The sequence below is a fragment of the Molossus molossus genome, unplaced genomic scaffold, assembly GCF_014108415.1.
Source record: "Molossus molossus isolate mMolMol1 unplaced genomic scaffold, mMolMol1.p scaffold_m16_p_1, whole genome shotgun sequence".
Lineage (NCBI taxonomy): Eukaryota > Metazoa > Chordata > Mammalia > Chiroptera > Molossidae > Molossus > Molossus molossus.
The window spans coordinates 103,241,065-103,258,794 of NW_023425344.1; the positions used below are offsets into that span (position 1 = coordinate 103,241,065).

Genomic DNA, 17,730 nt, shown 5'->3' on the forward strand with positions numbered 1-17,730 from the left:
TATTTCAATATTTTGCATTCTGCTTGTATCTTCAACTACCCATTTGTTCTCTTAATTTCTAAGACCGGGGGAGGGAAAAACAATGATATATCAAAACTTGTCCTGTGTGAATACATATAAATGACTTGATGATGATACCAAAAATAAAATAAGGTAGTAAATAAGGCTTTTCCCTTAAGAAAAAAAATAATGTATCAAGGAATAGAGTTTAACTCTTGCATAATACAGTCAGTTGAAGCTTTCCAAATCAGCCAAGGACTGTAACTAAGCAACATGATTCTTCACTGTGCACAAAAAGGGGGCTGCCAAGCATCAGTAGCCTCATTTCTCACTGAAAGCTTTGACAAGCTTCCACCATATTTTATATAATTGTAGCAGAGTGAATGCCAGATTAGATCTGATTTGCTGTCATAATGGGATTTTTCCCCACATAAGATAATGATGCAAAGCTATATTTAACCCCCCAAAAGTCACCCTCAGGCTCTCACTGTATATTCTGCTTGCTTCTCATATCTAGAATTGGACAAGTAGCAATTTTTCAGCTACTGAATGTAACAAAAGCAGAGGTTTAAAGGTAGAGATTTTCTTTTCTTGATTGGCTCCATTATAAACCTAGATACATATTCCAAATCTGTTCACTAATTTATTGCATCAGATGTTCTCTTGCTGAACTGAAAAGATCAAGATAGTCTGATACTCTGATTTCATATTCATTGATGTATGTGAGTCAGCCCTCTTTCCCCTCTAACCCAGCTGCACGCTATAGATCTCCCACCTTTAAGCTCAGTCCCACTCTAACCCCATGCCACATAGACGATTGTAGTATTTTAGGTTTTGTCTTCAGCAATGATTAGAATCTAAAATTTAGTTATATATTATCATAATTATAGAAAATCCCTTTGGCATCCCTGTACCAAGTGAGCTGCAATCTTCCATATTCAACTTTGATTCCTACCTTCTGATTTGTATTCTAATTCCCTGCTGGGCATCTGTCATTTTCCTTAACACCTGCCTGCTCAGCTGAGGTCCAAACAATGAATACAGCCCTCATCGATTTGTAACTAAGAAGACGGATCTTATCTCTTGGATCCTGTTTCAAACTGGACATTCCTACCTTCCAAATCTCTGCCATACTTTGAACCAACAGTACCACCACTAGCAAGAAACTTCTGCTGCTGCCACTCATACACCTCAATTTGGAACCTGTTGTACATTTGGAACCTGTTGTATATTTAGAACTTGTTGTATAACCCAAATTTGTATGTGAGCTTACCATGTCCCCTTGAAAATTTGTTTTGGCCATCCAAGAGCTAGGTCTCTTCTCCTTGTTTGGTCTACACCTAATTTCCCACATAAGTAAAATTCCAGCATGCCTCTTGACTGAGCTCCCATAGGAAGAACCACAACAAGACCAATAAGATTATCCCAAGGGCCACTACCAGTTATTCTCCTTCCAAATGACCATTTACCACCTATACTACTTTCTGGTAGTTTAAATTCCTGAACTACCATTTGCAAGTTTTATGACCTTAATCAAATTACTTGAAACCATTCTAGGTCTAGAAAATAGAAATAACAATAGTATCTAATTCATAGGGTTATTAAGTATGAAGTCAGTATGTCTTTAACATTATTAAATAAATATTTTCATATACAGAGATTGAAAAACAAACTAGTGCCCTGGCTGATGCTGCTCAGTGATTAGAGTGTCCACCATGCACTGAAGGGTCACAGGTTCAATTCCCAGTCAAGGGCACATATCTTGGCTGCCCTGTTCAGGGCACATGTGGGAGGCAACCAACCAACATGTCTCTCTCACATTGATGTTTCTCCCTCTCTCTCTGTCTCTCTACCCCCACTCCCTTCCACTCTCTCTAAAATTTGATGGAAAAATATCTTTGGGTGAGGATTAACAAAAGAAAGAGAGGAAAAAAGAAAAAAAAAAAAAGATCAATGGGACACACTTCACTTTTGGGGATTTCATAGACTCTTCAGACTAGGGCTAAAGATAACTTAATTACTAGCACATATTATCAAATATATTTGTGCCTTCACCTACACCACTCATGAATAAGATCTTGTAAGAGCTTTCTAAACATTTTTATGTAGTCCACAAAGTTGTAAAGTTTTATCTGATAGATAATTGATAGATGACAGATGAACAAACATATAAATATAGTTCATTTACCTTAAATGAACAGATATTGCTCTCCTTTTACATTCTAATTCAAATACCTCATAGGGTTCAACATTAGATCAACAGGTTCAAGAAGAGTGATGATATAATCCAGTGACATGGGATATATACACAGGAGTGTCATTCAGCAGATAGCCAATACCATGACCTTCATCTAGTTAAAAAATGGGTTATCTACTACTATAAAGTATATAATTTCTTCATAAGTAAAAGCAGCAACTTAGATTAAAGAAAAACTTAATGATACTCTCCTGTATTGACTTCTTTCTGGCTCAGATTATCCCAGATTTACAATCTCAACTAATACCTTTTGGCATTTTCTTCTCATTTCCATCAAAATTTATTAGTTCTGCATCACCATCCCCAACATGCTTAATGAGTAACTGGAAATCAGATCCCAGAAACTATCTATGAATAAAGGTGGCAATAATAAACAATAGTTTGCTTTATCATTATCACAGGGAAAAAGATAAAAAAAATCTCAGGTCTGGCAGGCATACCTCCATGCAGTGTGAGAATTCAAGGTATTGCCAATGCAAGACAATGTGTATTGCTTTTTGATGGAAACGCCTTTTAGTGGTTTCCTTACCACTAAACTGCAGTTGCAGAGACGCTTACAACCAAGGTTGCACAGAGTTTTGATGAGCCCTGTACATGGTACCTTTCACTGTTGACAATACAAAAGCCTATAACATCCTCAGCTGGCAATGCATGAGCGAACAAATATGACATTTAAATGTACAATTTCCTGTTTTAAAATATACATTTTCAATTTTGAACAATTCTGATTGTTAAAAAGTTCCACTTACATTGAGCTAAACAAATCCTCCTGCAGTTCCCGTTGGTTTACCAATAAATCACAGCCTAGCCCCTGGGTCCCTTCAGAAAAAGTGTGAATATCCATATGATAGCTTTCATATTTAAGACAGTTGTCAGATCATCCATGGGTCTTCTCTTCCCTGAAAAACTTTCTCAATTTCTTTAATTCATTACAAAAACAAGATTTCAAAGTTCTTAGTAATACTCTTTTTTTCTCTTTTAAATGGGGTTTAATTTTTATATTGAATTTAAATTCAGTATATTGAATGTTTACATATTCTATATTAAATATATATATAACATATTCTATTTCAATTTATATCTTCCTTGTCACACTATTTCAGGTATTTTCTCCTAAGCTTAGAATAGTGATATGTGAATCTCTGAAGATCTAGAGAACAACCTAAGATCAAGCTGGCTTTTGCTATTTTTGTTTTGTAGCCATGTCACACTGTTGACTTGACTGTTCTCACAAGTATTGTTCACAAGTGGTACAACCAAACCATAGCATTCTTCTTATGCCTAAAAAGATAGGTTTTTTTAATTCACGTTCAGGATCTTGCTATTGTTTCTATTAAGTTTTATCTTACTAGAGATATCCATTTCTCCAACTCAGCAATATCTTTTTAGTCTCTAATTTTTAACTTTCAGTGAATTTGTTATTATTAATTAGTTGTCTCGTATATCATTATTCAAAGAATTCATGCATTCTGATTAGCACAAGGCCCTAAATAAAACACTATAACAAACCACTACAACCTTCACTGCAAGTTAACATACATTCATGCAAATACTTCCTATGTATAGCCTTAGATTTAAACACAAATCTACAACCTAAAGAAACTTTAATCCTCTCTCTTCACTGAGAGAGATGCCAGATTTTCCCAGAAATTACTTAATGTAATGCCTATGGATGGTGTCTTAAGGGACACACAACATAGGGCAATAGCTTATAATCTCTGCTACCCAATTCACAAAGTTAAATGTAGCTTGTAATCTAAAACTCCCTATAAATTCTTACTTCTAATCCTAAATGGATTTATCTGGTTATAAGTTTACTTAAAGAGAACAAGTATAAAATACTAGCATAAAAAAAACAGGTGATCTGGAATCTAATTCCAGCTCAACCAATTGCTAATGGTGTAATTGTAGGCAAGTTATTTGGCTATCTGGGCCTAGCTTTCTTATCAGTAAAATGAAGACTATAAATATTATATTAATACATGTAAAGCATGTAGAACAAAGCACATAGACCATAGAACAATTCTTGAAACAAAGTAAGAGCTACTAAATAGTTGCAGTCATTCTAAATATTCATATGAAACAAATTTTATTTATAAGATTCTGATAAAGTCTTTTGAGATGAAAGAACAGAAAAAGTGAAACCCATGCACACTCTTTACTGTGGATTCAACCACTTCCTACTGTAACCTCTGATCTGGGGGTTTTGTTTGTTTGCATTAGCAATCTTCACTGTGAGCCAAAGTGGAAAAGGAGTCTGAATATAGAAATGCATCTGCCACTTCTATACCGAGTCTTCAAATAAACTCTCTCCACCCTCTTCTTCAACAAGTCCATAAAATTCTAGACAGAGGCACCACTAACAAGTAAAAGGTAGGTAGAATTTTCTTTTGAGACAACATGTGCTCTCTCTCTTTTAATCTACCTGTCTTATACCAATAGTGAGCTAGTTTATACAAATTACTCTACACATAATTCCCAGTTATAAATTCCATGTCTTAAAATTAAAAGAACTCACTGAGTTTTAAGGAAAAAAAAAAGTTGGCTGCTTCTCATGAATTCTCTACTTATCTACTAAATAAGTTCCAAAAAGACTGTCTCGTATGTCACTTTTCTGTATATACCTAAATTCTTACCACTCCTTAAACCATACTGGAGAACAACTGTCTTCTTTTCCTTAATACATATCACAAATAACATTCCATGTCAATAAATGAAGAATGAGATCATCATTTTTTTTTTTTTTTTTGAGCCCTCAAAAAATCCTGGAAGATAAGTATTCTTTTTTTTTTAATCATTTTTTATTTTCAATTACAGTTGACATACATCATTATGTTAGTTTTAGTCTATACCCCATTGACCAGACATTCCATAACTTAATAAGTGATCACCCCAATAAATACTGCACCCATCCACCCACCCTAGTTATTAGAATATTATTGACTATTGTCTCTACGCTGTACTTTTTAATCCCCATGACAATTCTGTAACTATCAATTTGTACTTATTAATCCTTTCACCTTTTCACCCATCCTCTCAACCCCCTCCCATCTGGTAACCATCAAATAGTTCTCTGTATTTATTAGTCTGTTTCTGATCTGCTTGTTCAATTGTTGAGAGACATGTATTTATTTCCATTTATTGTTCATATTTTTTATCTTTTCAGTCTACATCTCATACGACCACAAGACTGATAAGGCACTTGAGGTATCCTGAAGGAAAATTGGGAGTTTCAAGACAGAAATACCGACAGTGGTGACTTGGTTCCTTCATTTGTTTTCAAATTGCAATGTATTGCCATTTATATTTGACCACATGAGTATTAGAATATATTAATTTAAATGGTAAAATATTTACAATTCTTCATAATGAGATGATGTGTGCCCTGGAAAATCTTTTCTCACATAAGATTTCCTGATTATCTCAAAGTGAACTACTTGTTTCTGAACTCAAAGATTAGTTATGCAGTGTTCTTCACAAGAAAGAGAAATGTTCTCAATTTGCTGACCTACTACTCTATGATGACCTACTACTCTACTACTCTATGATGACAAGCGGTTGTCAGAAGTGTCCATGCAGCAGGTATTTAAAAAAAAATCTAAGCTGTTCCTTCAAAACAAAAGTGACATTTAAATAATCCACAAGTAAGCCTTTTGAAGTAAACATTTTGAAAATAGATATTTGGAAATGTTTTCAGTGCTATATGGTATTTGTTGCCCAAAACTATAAATACTCACATAGCCATGCAGTTTAAACTTGGAAATAAAATGTTCTAATCTGTTTGAAAATATTTCTTGTAAAAATTTGAGTGAATTTTTAACCTGTTCCTTTAAAATATTAAAATGCCCAGCTAGTCCATTAATTTGCAGGGACCAATTGACATCAGGTAAGATGAAAAATTACCAGCTGTATTTCTGCAAAAACTTTTGCAAAATTGGTAGATGCAACTGAAAAATGAGCACTGTGATTTAGCGAATACAGTAGCAATTTACTTCTTCAGTTTGAAATGACATATTCTTGTGAGGTATATATTCAACTATGACAGATGTGAAAATTAAGTATAAAAATAAACTGAACTTAGAGACCTCTGATTCATGCATTATTAAGTAATAAACTAAGATTTTTAAAACGATGAAATACAATCAAAACACTCTCACTAAAACTTTTCAAAAATTATGATCAATTACATTGCTCACATTAAAGATACATTTATTTTTATAAAATATAATCTACATTAAAATATATGCAGAATATATAACAAAAGATGCATGTATAATTTATAGTTTAAAAATATACATATACCATGGGTGGGTGCATAAAGCATTTTTACTAATAGAATATAGTCAAAAAGTTTCAAGGACACTCTCTTAGTATTTCCTGCTTCAAACAGTGATTAAAGTTTTTTTATTATAATGGAAACAAAGCAAAAGAATACCATTAAAACAAAATAAGTATCAATTTTTTAACGTTTTAAATAAACTATTCTGTAAGGGAAGATTTTGTGTACTCAAAGCAAACAATGACATGAGAATAGGTAAGGAATTATTTCAGTGGATGCTGACAATGTGATCAAGTGCATGCTAGAATGATCTGAATCCGTTACAAAAACAGAATAATCCTGCAATCTAGTTCAGGGTGTCAACTCAGAACTTATTGTACTATGCCCTTCAAAAAAACACTTAGTGGCTTCATAGACCCTGTAACAACCCATATCCATTGAGTAATTATTTGCCTCACAATCTACTCCATATCTTTCTAAAATTCTCCTAAGGCTTTGTCATTGATCTACATACCATTTATTTCCAACATCAGACTCAAAATCCCAGTTTAAGATAACTTAAAGGCTAAAAAGTCAACACATTGGAAAAAATTTTTGAGTGAAAAGTTTGCCTCAATTATAAATTTAAAAAAATTTAATGGCCTGTAGTATTTACAAGAGGACAATGTTAAACATTGGCAGGTTAAAAACCACAGTAAACATGATGAGGGTCTCTGTTTCTAATGATATGGATATTCATATCCTACAGATATGATTCATTGTTAACTAATTCCCAAAATAAGCCAGTTTACACAGTGATCCTTGGGGTCCATAACAGAACATTAGTAACAATTAACAAAGGAGAGCCAGTGCAGATAGACAATATCCTGAACCGAGATTTTCCTTTCTATTTTCCCAAGCAATAAAAACTTCAAGAGAAGCCATTTCCTAGTCTCTGATTCACATCAGTACAGGGAAGAAATTGAAAGACTGTTGCTATTCATGGGACTGAGGATGTGGTTTGCAACTGCTGCAGGTTCCCTGAGTGACCAGCACCAACTACAGAACCATAGAGAAGTTGAACTAAAAAGTGTGAAGAGTTCCATGGCAGCCCATGAGACTAACCACCAAGGGCCCCATGGGCTCAGGCCAGGACACTAAGATCTCCTGTTCCCAACTCCAGCAGCTGGGCAAGGAAAGGGAGCAAGGAAAGGGATGCAGAGTGTGTGTCTAATAGACAGTTCAGTGTTTGATGATGTTATTTTTTGACCACTGAACCTCCTTCAATAACATTTTTAAATGAGGGTTATTAAACTGTGGGTTGTGTTTTAGGATATGTTTCTTCAGTGTTTCCTATAGGTATAAAATAATATATAATGCGCTCATATAAAATACCCAAAGTTATACATTCTGACCTACTCTTTGTTAACCAGACTAGAGGATAATATTTTATCTTGAAATAACTTAGTTTATTTGAAAGCTTTAATAAGAAACACTGAGAAAGTTAATAATACTGATGCAATAAAAACAAATCAATCTTCCAAAAGGAGAAAGAGGTTCTTCCACTGTGACCATTTAATCAGATAAATAGGTGTGCTATAAAGAAAAACTACACTAAGATTACTAGAAGCAAGCAGAAATTGTAGCAAACTGAAAAATAAGTATATCTTTGTTTCTAAGCAGACTGCTTCTTGACCCAGCCAGGAGCACCACTGGAACAAGGCTGTACAGATATGAGCACATACAGAAAAAAAATCCACTCTGGCTAAAAGGTGAAACTAAGTGTCTACATACCATTGGCATGGAGATAATAATCAGGCTAAAGATATTCATCAAGTTAAACGACTGAAATTCATATCTTTAGAAATACCAGAATCATCCAGAGGGAAATGGATAGTCAGAAAGGTTCAAAACTGTAAGAATAAATAGAGAAGGTGAAAAGAAGATCTTAACTGAGTTGACAGGACAGAAACAGCTCCTTGTATGACCCATTTTGGGGGAGTAAAGGAAGCGAGGGCCATGTGGAGGCATATGGATGTGGAATGAGGTGTTGGGATGTGTAGGAATGTGCATGGGGTATTGAGGAAGTGAGGAGGGGGTCATGGTGGAAATGTGGAATATGGTGGATATAAGGATATGGTGGAAATGTGTAAAGAATTTAGAAGGATGTAGAGAATTATTTGGGGGGTGGATAGGTTGATGGGTATTGTGGTGGGGAATAGGGGGCAGTTGGAGGTGTGTGTGATGTGTAGGGGGGAAAGTGGGGAACTGCAGATTATCTGGGGAGTGGTGGGGATATGAAAGTATGTGGGTTGTGTATGGCAGAATATGTGGGAGGGTACGCAAGGAAACTGTGCAATGGGCACATGTACAGGCATGTACAGCTGTGTGTATGTCTGTGTACTTTTTTATTTTGTAATGGCACAAATAAGTACTTATTGTTCATTTTTCCTTTGGTTTAATTTTCTTTACCTTAAATTGTACTACATATAACCATCTTTCACAAAGGGCAAAAAAAATAAATTAAAGATGTAGATTACTACATTTATGGGAATATTCCCTCTATTTTAAATAAATCAAGCTGACTTTCCTCACAAATTCATGGACTCAAAGTTGGGACAGCCCAAGTATCAGGAATTTTATTGCATATTTGTTCTTAACGTTTTGGGACCTCAGAAATAGATTACTGAAAATGAAATCAGGATGTCATCGTATTTTCTGCCTGAAATTAACAAAAGACAAGTGATGGTATTATTTCCAGATATAAATCTCTATGCCTTTTCCTAACCAACCATAGTCCCATGAAATAAGGCATGGTCAAGAAGCTGAAAATTGGAAATGCATACACAAATATAGACATTTCCTTTACAAGTTCCTGTTACAGTTTTCTCCTTGTTTTCAATATTTCTCTGCCATATGCTCTCTCCTGCTCTTGTTTTTTGGCAGATGGCAGTATATCTGAATGAAGAGCACTAAGGTTTCAACAAGAATCACCTTCCATTAAAATATGCATAATCTGGTTGACACTTCCAGGACTGGTTTTTCATTTCACTGTTATTTTAATTTCCAGTCCCTTTTGAAGAATAGGGTCAGCCTTTGACGAATGCCAAACTTTGGACATAATTTCAGTTTCAACCTTCTTTTATTTTCTGCACAAATTTTATTTCCTACTCATTTTTCAGTTCATGTGGCAACATTCTGACCTGCATGGGAGATATTTTTTCCCAGTAAGAGGTCTCCTGTTCACTTACCCACACAAATACATCATAAGTAATATGGGCTTCTGATTTCAGAGGGCTTTATTTTCATGTTCTTACCTCTGAATTGTTGAGATGACATTTGTGAGTTCCTGAAAACCAGCCATCACTCGAACATTGGTCAATGTCCACTTTCTGAAGATTTATGTCCACTTTCATGACACCCCTTAAACACAGAGAAAGATAAAAAGAACAAGTTAACTTGAGTCTTTACAATTTCTAACTTATTTTATCCTGGAAATCAGACAAATCAGCCTAAATAATGCACTAAAAATTTTGACATTGCCCATTCATATTCAACTAAAGTACACCAAGTGAAGATAAAGGCTCAATAGAACAGAATGAACAGTATTAGTTTTATATAGATTCTAAGAAACAGGAACTCTCTATTGTTCACTGTCCCAGCTCCTCATATAATGCTTGGCACAGAGTAGGTGCTAACAAATATCTATTGATTGACTGAACCCCAGACAGTATTTCTCTGGACATGGTAGCATAGTCGACTTTGAAATAACACCTGCTCCCAGTACCCCGTCTGTAAAGTAAATCAATACAAAGTCCTCATTTTATTTCTTTTTGTTCCTATTTCCCATCGCAAGGCCAGGATGGGAAAATTTGGAAGGGAAGCGGGTAATAAGGGAGGGAGGACAATATCAGAAAATAAGAATCTCTTTCCTCTAATTTTCTATAGCAATGACTTTCAACAGCTCTTTAGGTCTCCCAATGTTCCACACGAAACCGAGTTTTGCATTACCTACATATATTCTGATCGGCATGTTTGTTTTAAATCTAGAAACAAAAACACTGGTTCTTACTTAGACATTTGAGATAAGCCACTACAAAAAAAGAACTCACTAATTTAGAACCAAAAGCACAATTAAAGTTACAACTTTGTTTAATATTTCTCCATTTTATCCAGTCAATCTTCCTACATTTTCCTAAGGTCCCTCCCTTCTATTTTTCACCACCACCACAGCAGCAGGAGCAGCAGGAGCAGCAGAAACATCTGTTCTGCACTGAACTGTCACACCTAGACTTTAATGAAATCAATATTCTGAGTCCAGAGCTCTGAAACTGTCGTTTTTTATAAACTCAAGTAAAACATAATCATCCCACTAAACCCACTAAAAGTAAAACAAAACAAAAAAAAAATTATTTTCAAGGTCCCACATCCCCAAATTAAACTATTTTCATTACAGTATTATTAAATATGCACAAACATAAAAGTAGGCTTAAATTCCTTATATCATAGCTCTCAGAACTACAAAAAAACTCCACCAAGTTATAAAATAAATGCAAACAAAACTATAAAGCCAACATTTTAGTTTAAATTTATAAATAACTAAAAATATTGATTTATAAACAGTGATTATGTTCTGTCAAATAAAATCACCGCTCAGAACAGGAATATGGCACTGACTGCTAGTTCAGCAAGCCTATTTTACCATATGTTACAACTCATTTCTTTTTTCTCTTTTCTCCTTTTAAACTACTGTGAAATCTTCCAAACAGTGGCTTAATGTCATTTGAGCTTCATTTTGGGTGAATTGATCATTTATTTTTTTGACTGCCTCTGTTCTTTTCTTATTAACCTATGACACAGTACTACACTATGTAGTGCTAAGTTAAAAAGAGACAGCAAGCAAACAGAGACACCAATACCTTGTCAGTATTTGGTGATCCAGATAATCCAATATAAGTAAGTCAATCTTTCAAGTGAACACTGAAATCGAAACCCAAAATTTATCATAGAAAACTTACAAATCCTTCAGAGAAAGAGATCCCAGTTTGCAAAATACTACTATTACAGACCATAATTTCACAAAACAAATGTTCATATGAAAAGTAACTGGATTCCAAGGCAACCTGCTAACCTTACTCAGTTCATTTCTTTGCTCTTTCAACAAATATTTATTGTCTGGTAAATACGTATCACCGTAATAGATGCTATGTAGGTGAACCACATAGGCCCTGCGCCCAAGTAATACCGAAAGGTATATGTTTTTAAAGTATCAGTACGTTTAATGGAGAATAGATGCTAAATTCTTAGGAGTTGGGGGTATAGTAGGGATTCAAAGAACATTTGTTGACTTGTTGAGCACTTTCACTACTAGAACTTTCAATAGAACTATGTTCCACATAGGTTATGATAATCATGCAAGCCCATTAAGGCTCTACTTTATGCTTTTTGGGAAATAACATATTCATTCTTTCATTAATTCAATAAATACTTATTGACTTCCTACTATGAGCTAAAATTGTTTTTGGCCTTTGAAATACATTAATAAGCAGGGCAAAAAATCTTGCCTTTCAGGAGCTTAATTATAATAAACAAATTATGCTATATATTACAAATTAAAAAGTGTTATGGGGAAAAACATAAACTTGAAGCAGGTAATGAGAGATAGGTAGGTTAAATTCATTTTTAAAGGGTGGTAGGGATAAGACTCAATGCAGTGAAAGTTCTAACTCAACATTCCAGGTATAATTACAGCAGGTTGGTATTCACATATTTAAATTCTCAGACATAAATTCCCTCCTGGACAATTGTCACAATATTTTAGTATTCTTGTGTGAATGTATCATTCGGAAGGCAGGAGTAAGTAGTAAGCTAATAAAAATATGCATTTCTATGTGCTACACCATTGTTAGCAATAATGAAGTCAAGTTTTCCTCAACTATCCTGCTACACTGAAAGAGTTTGGTTGCAAGATAGTGGGAATCTTGAAATCTCCCAGGTAGATCAGACACATGGCTAATTTGGGAATCCAGGAGGCTACAATCACTCTGCTCCTTCCCTGGGAAAAACTGGCTGAAGAAATTGGCATCTTAATCGCTGAGAGTTTTCCCTCTTAATTCCTGGTTCATATATGGGAACCAAAAAGTCACCGCAGACTTTAAACCCAGCTCACGAAGCTTCCAGGGCTCTGTGCAAAACCACCCAAGGTAATGAGGCATGCATTTACCAGCTGGGATGCCCGCGCTGACTCATCCTCATTAGCACCTCTGCCTGGGCGCCTGGGGACCTACAAAGCCCTCGGGGAAGGCACGCTGACTTCCTGCAGGGAAACTGGAGTTTTGGGGGATTAAGTGGGATGAGAACGTTCTCTTCGTGAGGAAAAGTACACCTCCGAAAACGATGCAAAGGCTCAAGCACGCCCCTCAACATCAACGGAGCTGAGACGCCCAGAGCGCTCCGCAGTGCCTGCGCCCTGCCTTCCAGAGCGCGCACTTCGAGGTGACATGCTGCCCCCACCTCGGCTGAGCAGGGGCACTGCAAAGCTCCAAGGGCCAGGAAGTGGCTGCTGCTTCGCATACAGAGCACAGGAAAGCGAGACCCAAAAAAAGCGTGGTAAGTTGTCCCCAGAGAGTGGAAAATATAGTAAAAATATCCCCCACACACCTAGGTGCCTAACTGAACTGCAGACCAGCCTTTTCTTCTACTTGTCTTACACCTAAAACGCTCAAACTTGCAATTCCCCTAATGTTCCCTTTCTGTGAAAGGGCTTCCATCCTCCCAATTATCCAAGTGTATTCCAAGTTGATAACTCGTTTGTTATGAAACTCACCACCCATCAGAACAATTGCCAAGTTACCTAGATTGTACTCCCAGCATGCTTTTTGTCTCGAGACCCTAACCCTTCATTTTTCCCACCGCTGCCTTGATTCAGGCCTCCATCGCTCATGGGGCTAAATTTTTTTTTAAATAATGGCTTACTAATTTGGACCTATCTAGCATTGTTACAGGTAAACCTCCTAGTTGCAGGTCCTAACGCTTATATTAGGGTCTTACTTTAAGAAACAAATGCAAAATCATGAATTCACACTTATATCACAATATGACCTTTGGGCCTACATCATGGTATTGGATAGTAAGATTATTACCAGAATTTCTATACCAGGATGGCTGGCAATAACTTAGCTATACACAGAAGTGACTGCAAAGGACTTTAATTTATATTAGTAAGCACAGACTAAATAATCCTGAACCTCCCCTTAGCTGGCTTCCAAAAATACCACAACCCAGGCTAAACTGTAATGGAGGCAAGCTATAGTAGAAAGAGGCTGTTGCAGTTAAAATAGCTGAAAGGTTCTGTGAGACACTGCCTTATATCTTTCAACTTTAAAAAATAAATACCTAGCAGCCCATACTTATAATAATAAATAAATAAGAAAGGACAACTCTTTTTTGAAAGAATAGCAGTTGATAAATTTAGAAGGAATGGGGAAATAAAAAATCATCATTAGAATAGCACGTTAGTCATTGGTACAGGCAAGACCTGGTGGTAAATTCTAAAATCAGTGGGAAAACTTTAAGAAGAAATAAGATATTTGAATAACCTCAAATCATCTTCCCCAAAACATCTATCAATTATTATAGTGGATTTGCCGTATGTCCAAAATTCTTTGGTACTCCTCTCTCCAAGAAGAAGTTACTTCACCTCCTCTTGAGTGTGGGCTTAACTTAGTTATTCACTTAAAGTTTGGAAAGGGAAAAATAGTAACATTAGAATAACCTGGCAAATACTACATTAACCAATGTGACCAAGGTTAACATCAGTTATAAAACTGATATATTGGTACTTTGTACTCTGTGATATAATGCAATGAGAAGGGCAGTTGTATTCTTCCCAAAGGTCCATAACCTCAATCTATGAGAAACCATCAGACAAATCCAAATTGAGAGACATTCAACAAAATACCCTACCAGCATTCTTTGAAAGTATCAGCTGATAGTTAATTACCTAAGAGTATCTTTGAAAAACAAGGAGAGACTGAGAAACTGTCACAGATCTGAGGAAACTAAGGAAACAACAACCAAACGGCTTCCATAACAAAGTTTCACAGACTGGGTAATTTAAACAACAGTTTATGCCCTGGCCAGTTTGGCTCAGCAGTTAGAGCATCGGCTCTGGGACCAAAGAGTCACTGGTTGGATTCCAGTCAAGGGCATATACCTCAGTTGTGGTTGTGTGGGAGGCCGCCAATTAATGTCTCTTTGGCTTCGATCTCCCCCCCCCACACACACACACACTTTATCTGAAGATACATGGAAAAATATCCTCAGGTGAGGATTAAATAAATAAATTAAATAAACAAAGGTTTATTTTTTCGTATTTCTGGAGTCTGGCAGTCTAAGATCAAGGTGTCAGCAGGGTTGGTTTCTTCTGCAGCCTCTTTCCTTGGCTTGTAGATGGCCATCTTCTCTCTGTGTCTTCATGGGGCCTTTGTGCATGACTGCGTCCTGATTTCTTCTTATAAGAACACCAGTCATATTGGATTAGGGCCCATCCTAATGACTTTAATTTTTAAAGATCCTGTCCAAATATAGTCACATTCTAGGCTACTGGGGGTTAGGACTTCAACATACAAATTTTGTGGAAACATTAGTCAGCCTATAACATATTGTATCCAGTTTGGGATACTGGAAGAGAAATGGGACATTAGTGGAAAAACTGAGGAAATCTGAATAAAATCTGTAGTTTAGTTAATAGTATTGTACTAATATTAGTTTCTTTGTTTTGACAATTTTGCCATGATTACATAAGAAGTTAATGTTACAGGAAGCTGGGTGAAAGCTATATGGGAACTTTATGTACTAACTTTACTAATCTTCTGAAAGTCAAAATTGTGTCAAAAGAGTTAAAAGCTTATTAGTTATAAAAACCTAAATTTATTTGAAAAGGAAATAAGAAAGACGCCAAAGTTAAAGAGGCCCTGGCAGGTGTTCTCAGTGGTTAGAGCATCAGTGGTTTATATTCTAGGTCAAGGGCACATACCTGGGTTACAGATCCAGTCCCTGGCCCCAGTGAGGGCACATTCGGGAGGCAACCAGTGTGTCTCACATTGATGTTTCTCTCTGTCTCTGTCTCTCACTCTCTCTCTCTTTCCCCCTCCCTCTCTCCCTTCCTTCCACTCTCTCTAAAAGTCAATGGAAAAAATATCCTCCATTGGTAGCTAAGGATTAACAAAATAAATAAGAAAATATGCAAATAAAAAGAAAATGGACAAATAATACACAGAATGAAAAGATGAATGTTTAAAACAGTATTGTGATTTATTAACGTCTAACACACTTTCAAGAACTAGAGAAAATGGATAAAAAGGCTGACTTGATAAAAATATAAAATGCCAAATTGCCCCAAGAGGAAATATAAAACTTGAATAGGACAAGAACATAAAAAATTTAAATCATTCACTTCCCAGAAAAGCTTCAGGCCTACATAGTTTTATATATGAATTCTACCAAACTTTGAAGGACCAGTTAGTTCTTCTATTTTTATAATTTTTTAAAACTGTCCAGTTTATTTTATGTGACTTTGATTCCAAACCACAGGAAAACACAAAAAAATAAAATAAGAATGTAATCCCATTTTAACTATGCATGTAGATCCAAGAATCCTAAAGGAAATGTTGTCTAAATAAATGTGAAAATATATTAGAATAATTATACAGCATGATCCACTGGAGTATATCTCAAGAATAAAGGGATGTTTTAACATCAGGAAATATACTAATGAAATTCACAGCATTAATAGAAAAAAATGAGAAAAACTACATGATCATTTTAATCAGTATAAAGGGACATTTTACAAAGTTCAAATACACAGAGTTTTTTAATGGTAAACTAGAAATAGAATGAAACTTTCTTAACTTGGTAAAGCTTGCTTCTATCAACATTATACTTGAAGAAACTTTTTCATTAAAATGTTCCCTTTAAGTCAGGAATGCCTACTATCACTGATGCTGTTTAACATAGTACTGAAAGGTATGACTAATTCTATGTTTAAGAGAGAGATGTAAATATTAGAAGAGATTCAACTGCCTTTATTTTTAGATGATTTATCTAGCAATAAAATCAACAAATATGAGAACAATTTAGAAAGTTCAGCAAGGTTGATGGATAACAGATCAACATACAAAAATCAATAGCATTTCTCTACACTGACAATCGCCACCAAAAATTATAACTAAAAAAATGCCACTTTAAATAGCACAGAACCCATAAAGTCTCTAGTAGTTAATTAAGAATACACAAAGCCTCTATGGAAAAATTTTGAAACTCTAATGAAGGACAAAATAAATGATCTGAATAAATGGAAAGATACCCCCTGCTCTGAAAGGGAATAATTTACTATATTTAAGATGTCAATTCTCATCAAATGAAGCTATAAATTTAATATAGAACCAATTAAAATTCTATGTGGGTTTTTAAGAAATTTGACAGCTAACTTTAAATTTGAATAGAATAATAAAAGTCAGCTATGACAATGAAAGGCAAAGAGGTAGGCCTTGCTCAAGCAAATATTAAGACCCATTACCCAACCATGGCAATAAAACATAATAATATTGACAAGAAAACAGACATAGGAGGCAGTGGAACAAACAAAAATCTCAGAGACATACATATGCATGTAATGCACTTACAAGTATGATAAAGGATGATAGTTTTGGAAACCTGGCTCATTAAATGAGTAAAAATAACAACTGGATCTCTATCAATACCATGTACAACTCCAGAGGTTAAAGACCTGACAGTGAGAGACAAAACTTTAAGTTTCATGGTTTATAACATAAGAGAATATTTTTCTGCCCTGGCAAGTTGTTACAAACCTGACTGTGAGAGATAAAACTTTAACGTTCATAGTTTATAACATAAGAGAATATTTTTGTGCCCTGGCAAGTATGGGTCAATAGGTTGGAGCATTGACCAGTATACCAAAAAGTGGCAGGTTTGATTCCTGGTCAGGGCACATACCAAGGTTGTGGGTTCAATCCTCAGTCAGGGCAAGTGCAGGAGGCAACCAATCAATGCCTCTCTCTCTCTCTCTCTCTCTCTCTCTCTCTCTCTCTCTCTCTCTCCTCCCTACCTCCCTCCTTACCTCTCTCTAAAATCAGTAAAAATAAATAAATAAAGGAGAATACTTTTGTGACAAGGTATTGAAATACTTCTTAAA

At 35.4% G+C, this 17,730-nt stretch overlaps 1 protein-coding gene across 1 annotated transcript in view; it reads right to left on the minus strand.

Annotated features, from left to right (window-relative positions):
* Positions 1–17,730, minus strand: part of GPR158 (G protein-coupled receptor 158) — a 434,634-nt gene that overhangs the window by 394,141 nt on the left and 22,763 nt on the right. The window contains exon 2 of the mRNA XM_036281655.1: positions 9,833–9,938. Coding sequence (XP_036137548.1) covers positions 9,833–9,938 — 106 coding nt within the window. The remainder of the gene's footprint in view (positions 1–9,832; positions 9,939–17,730) is intronic.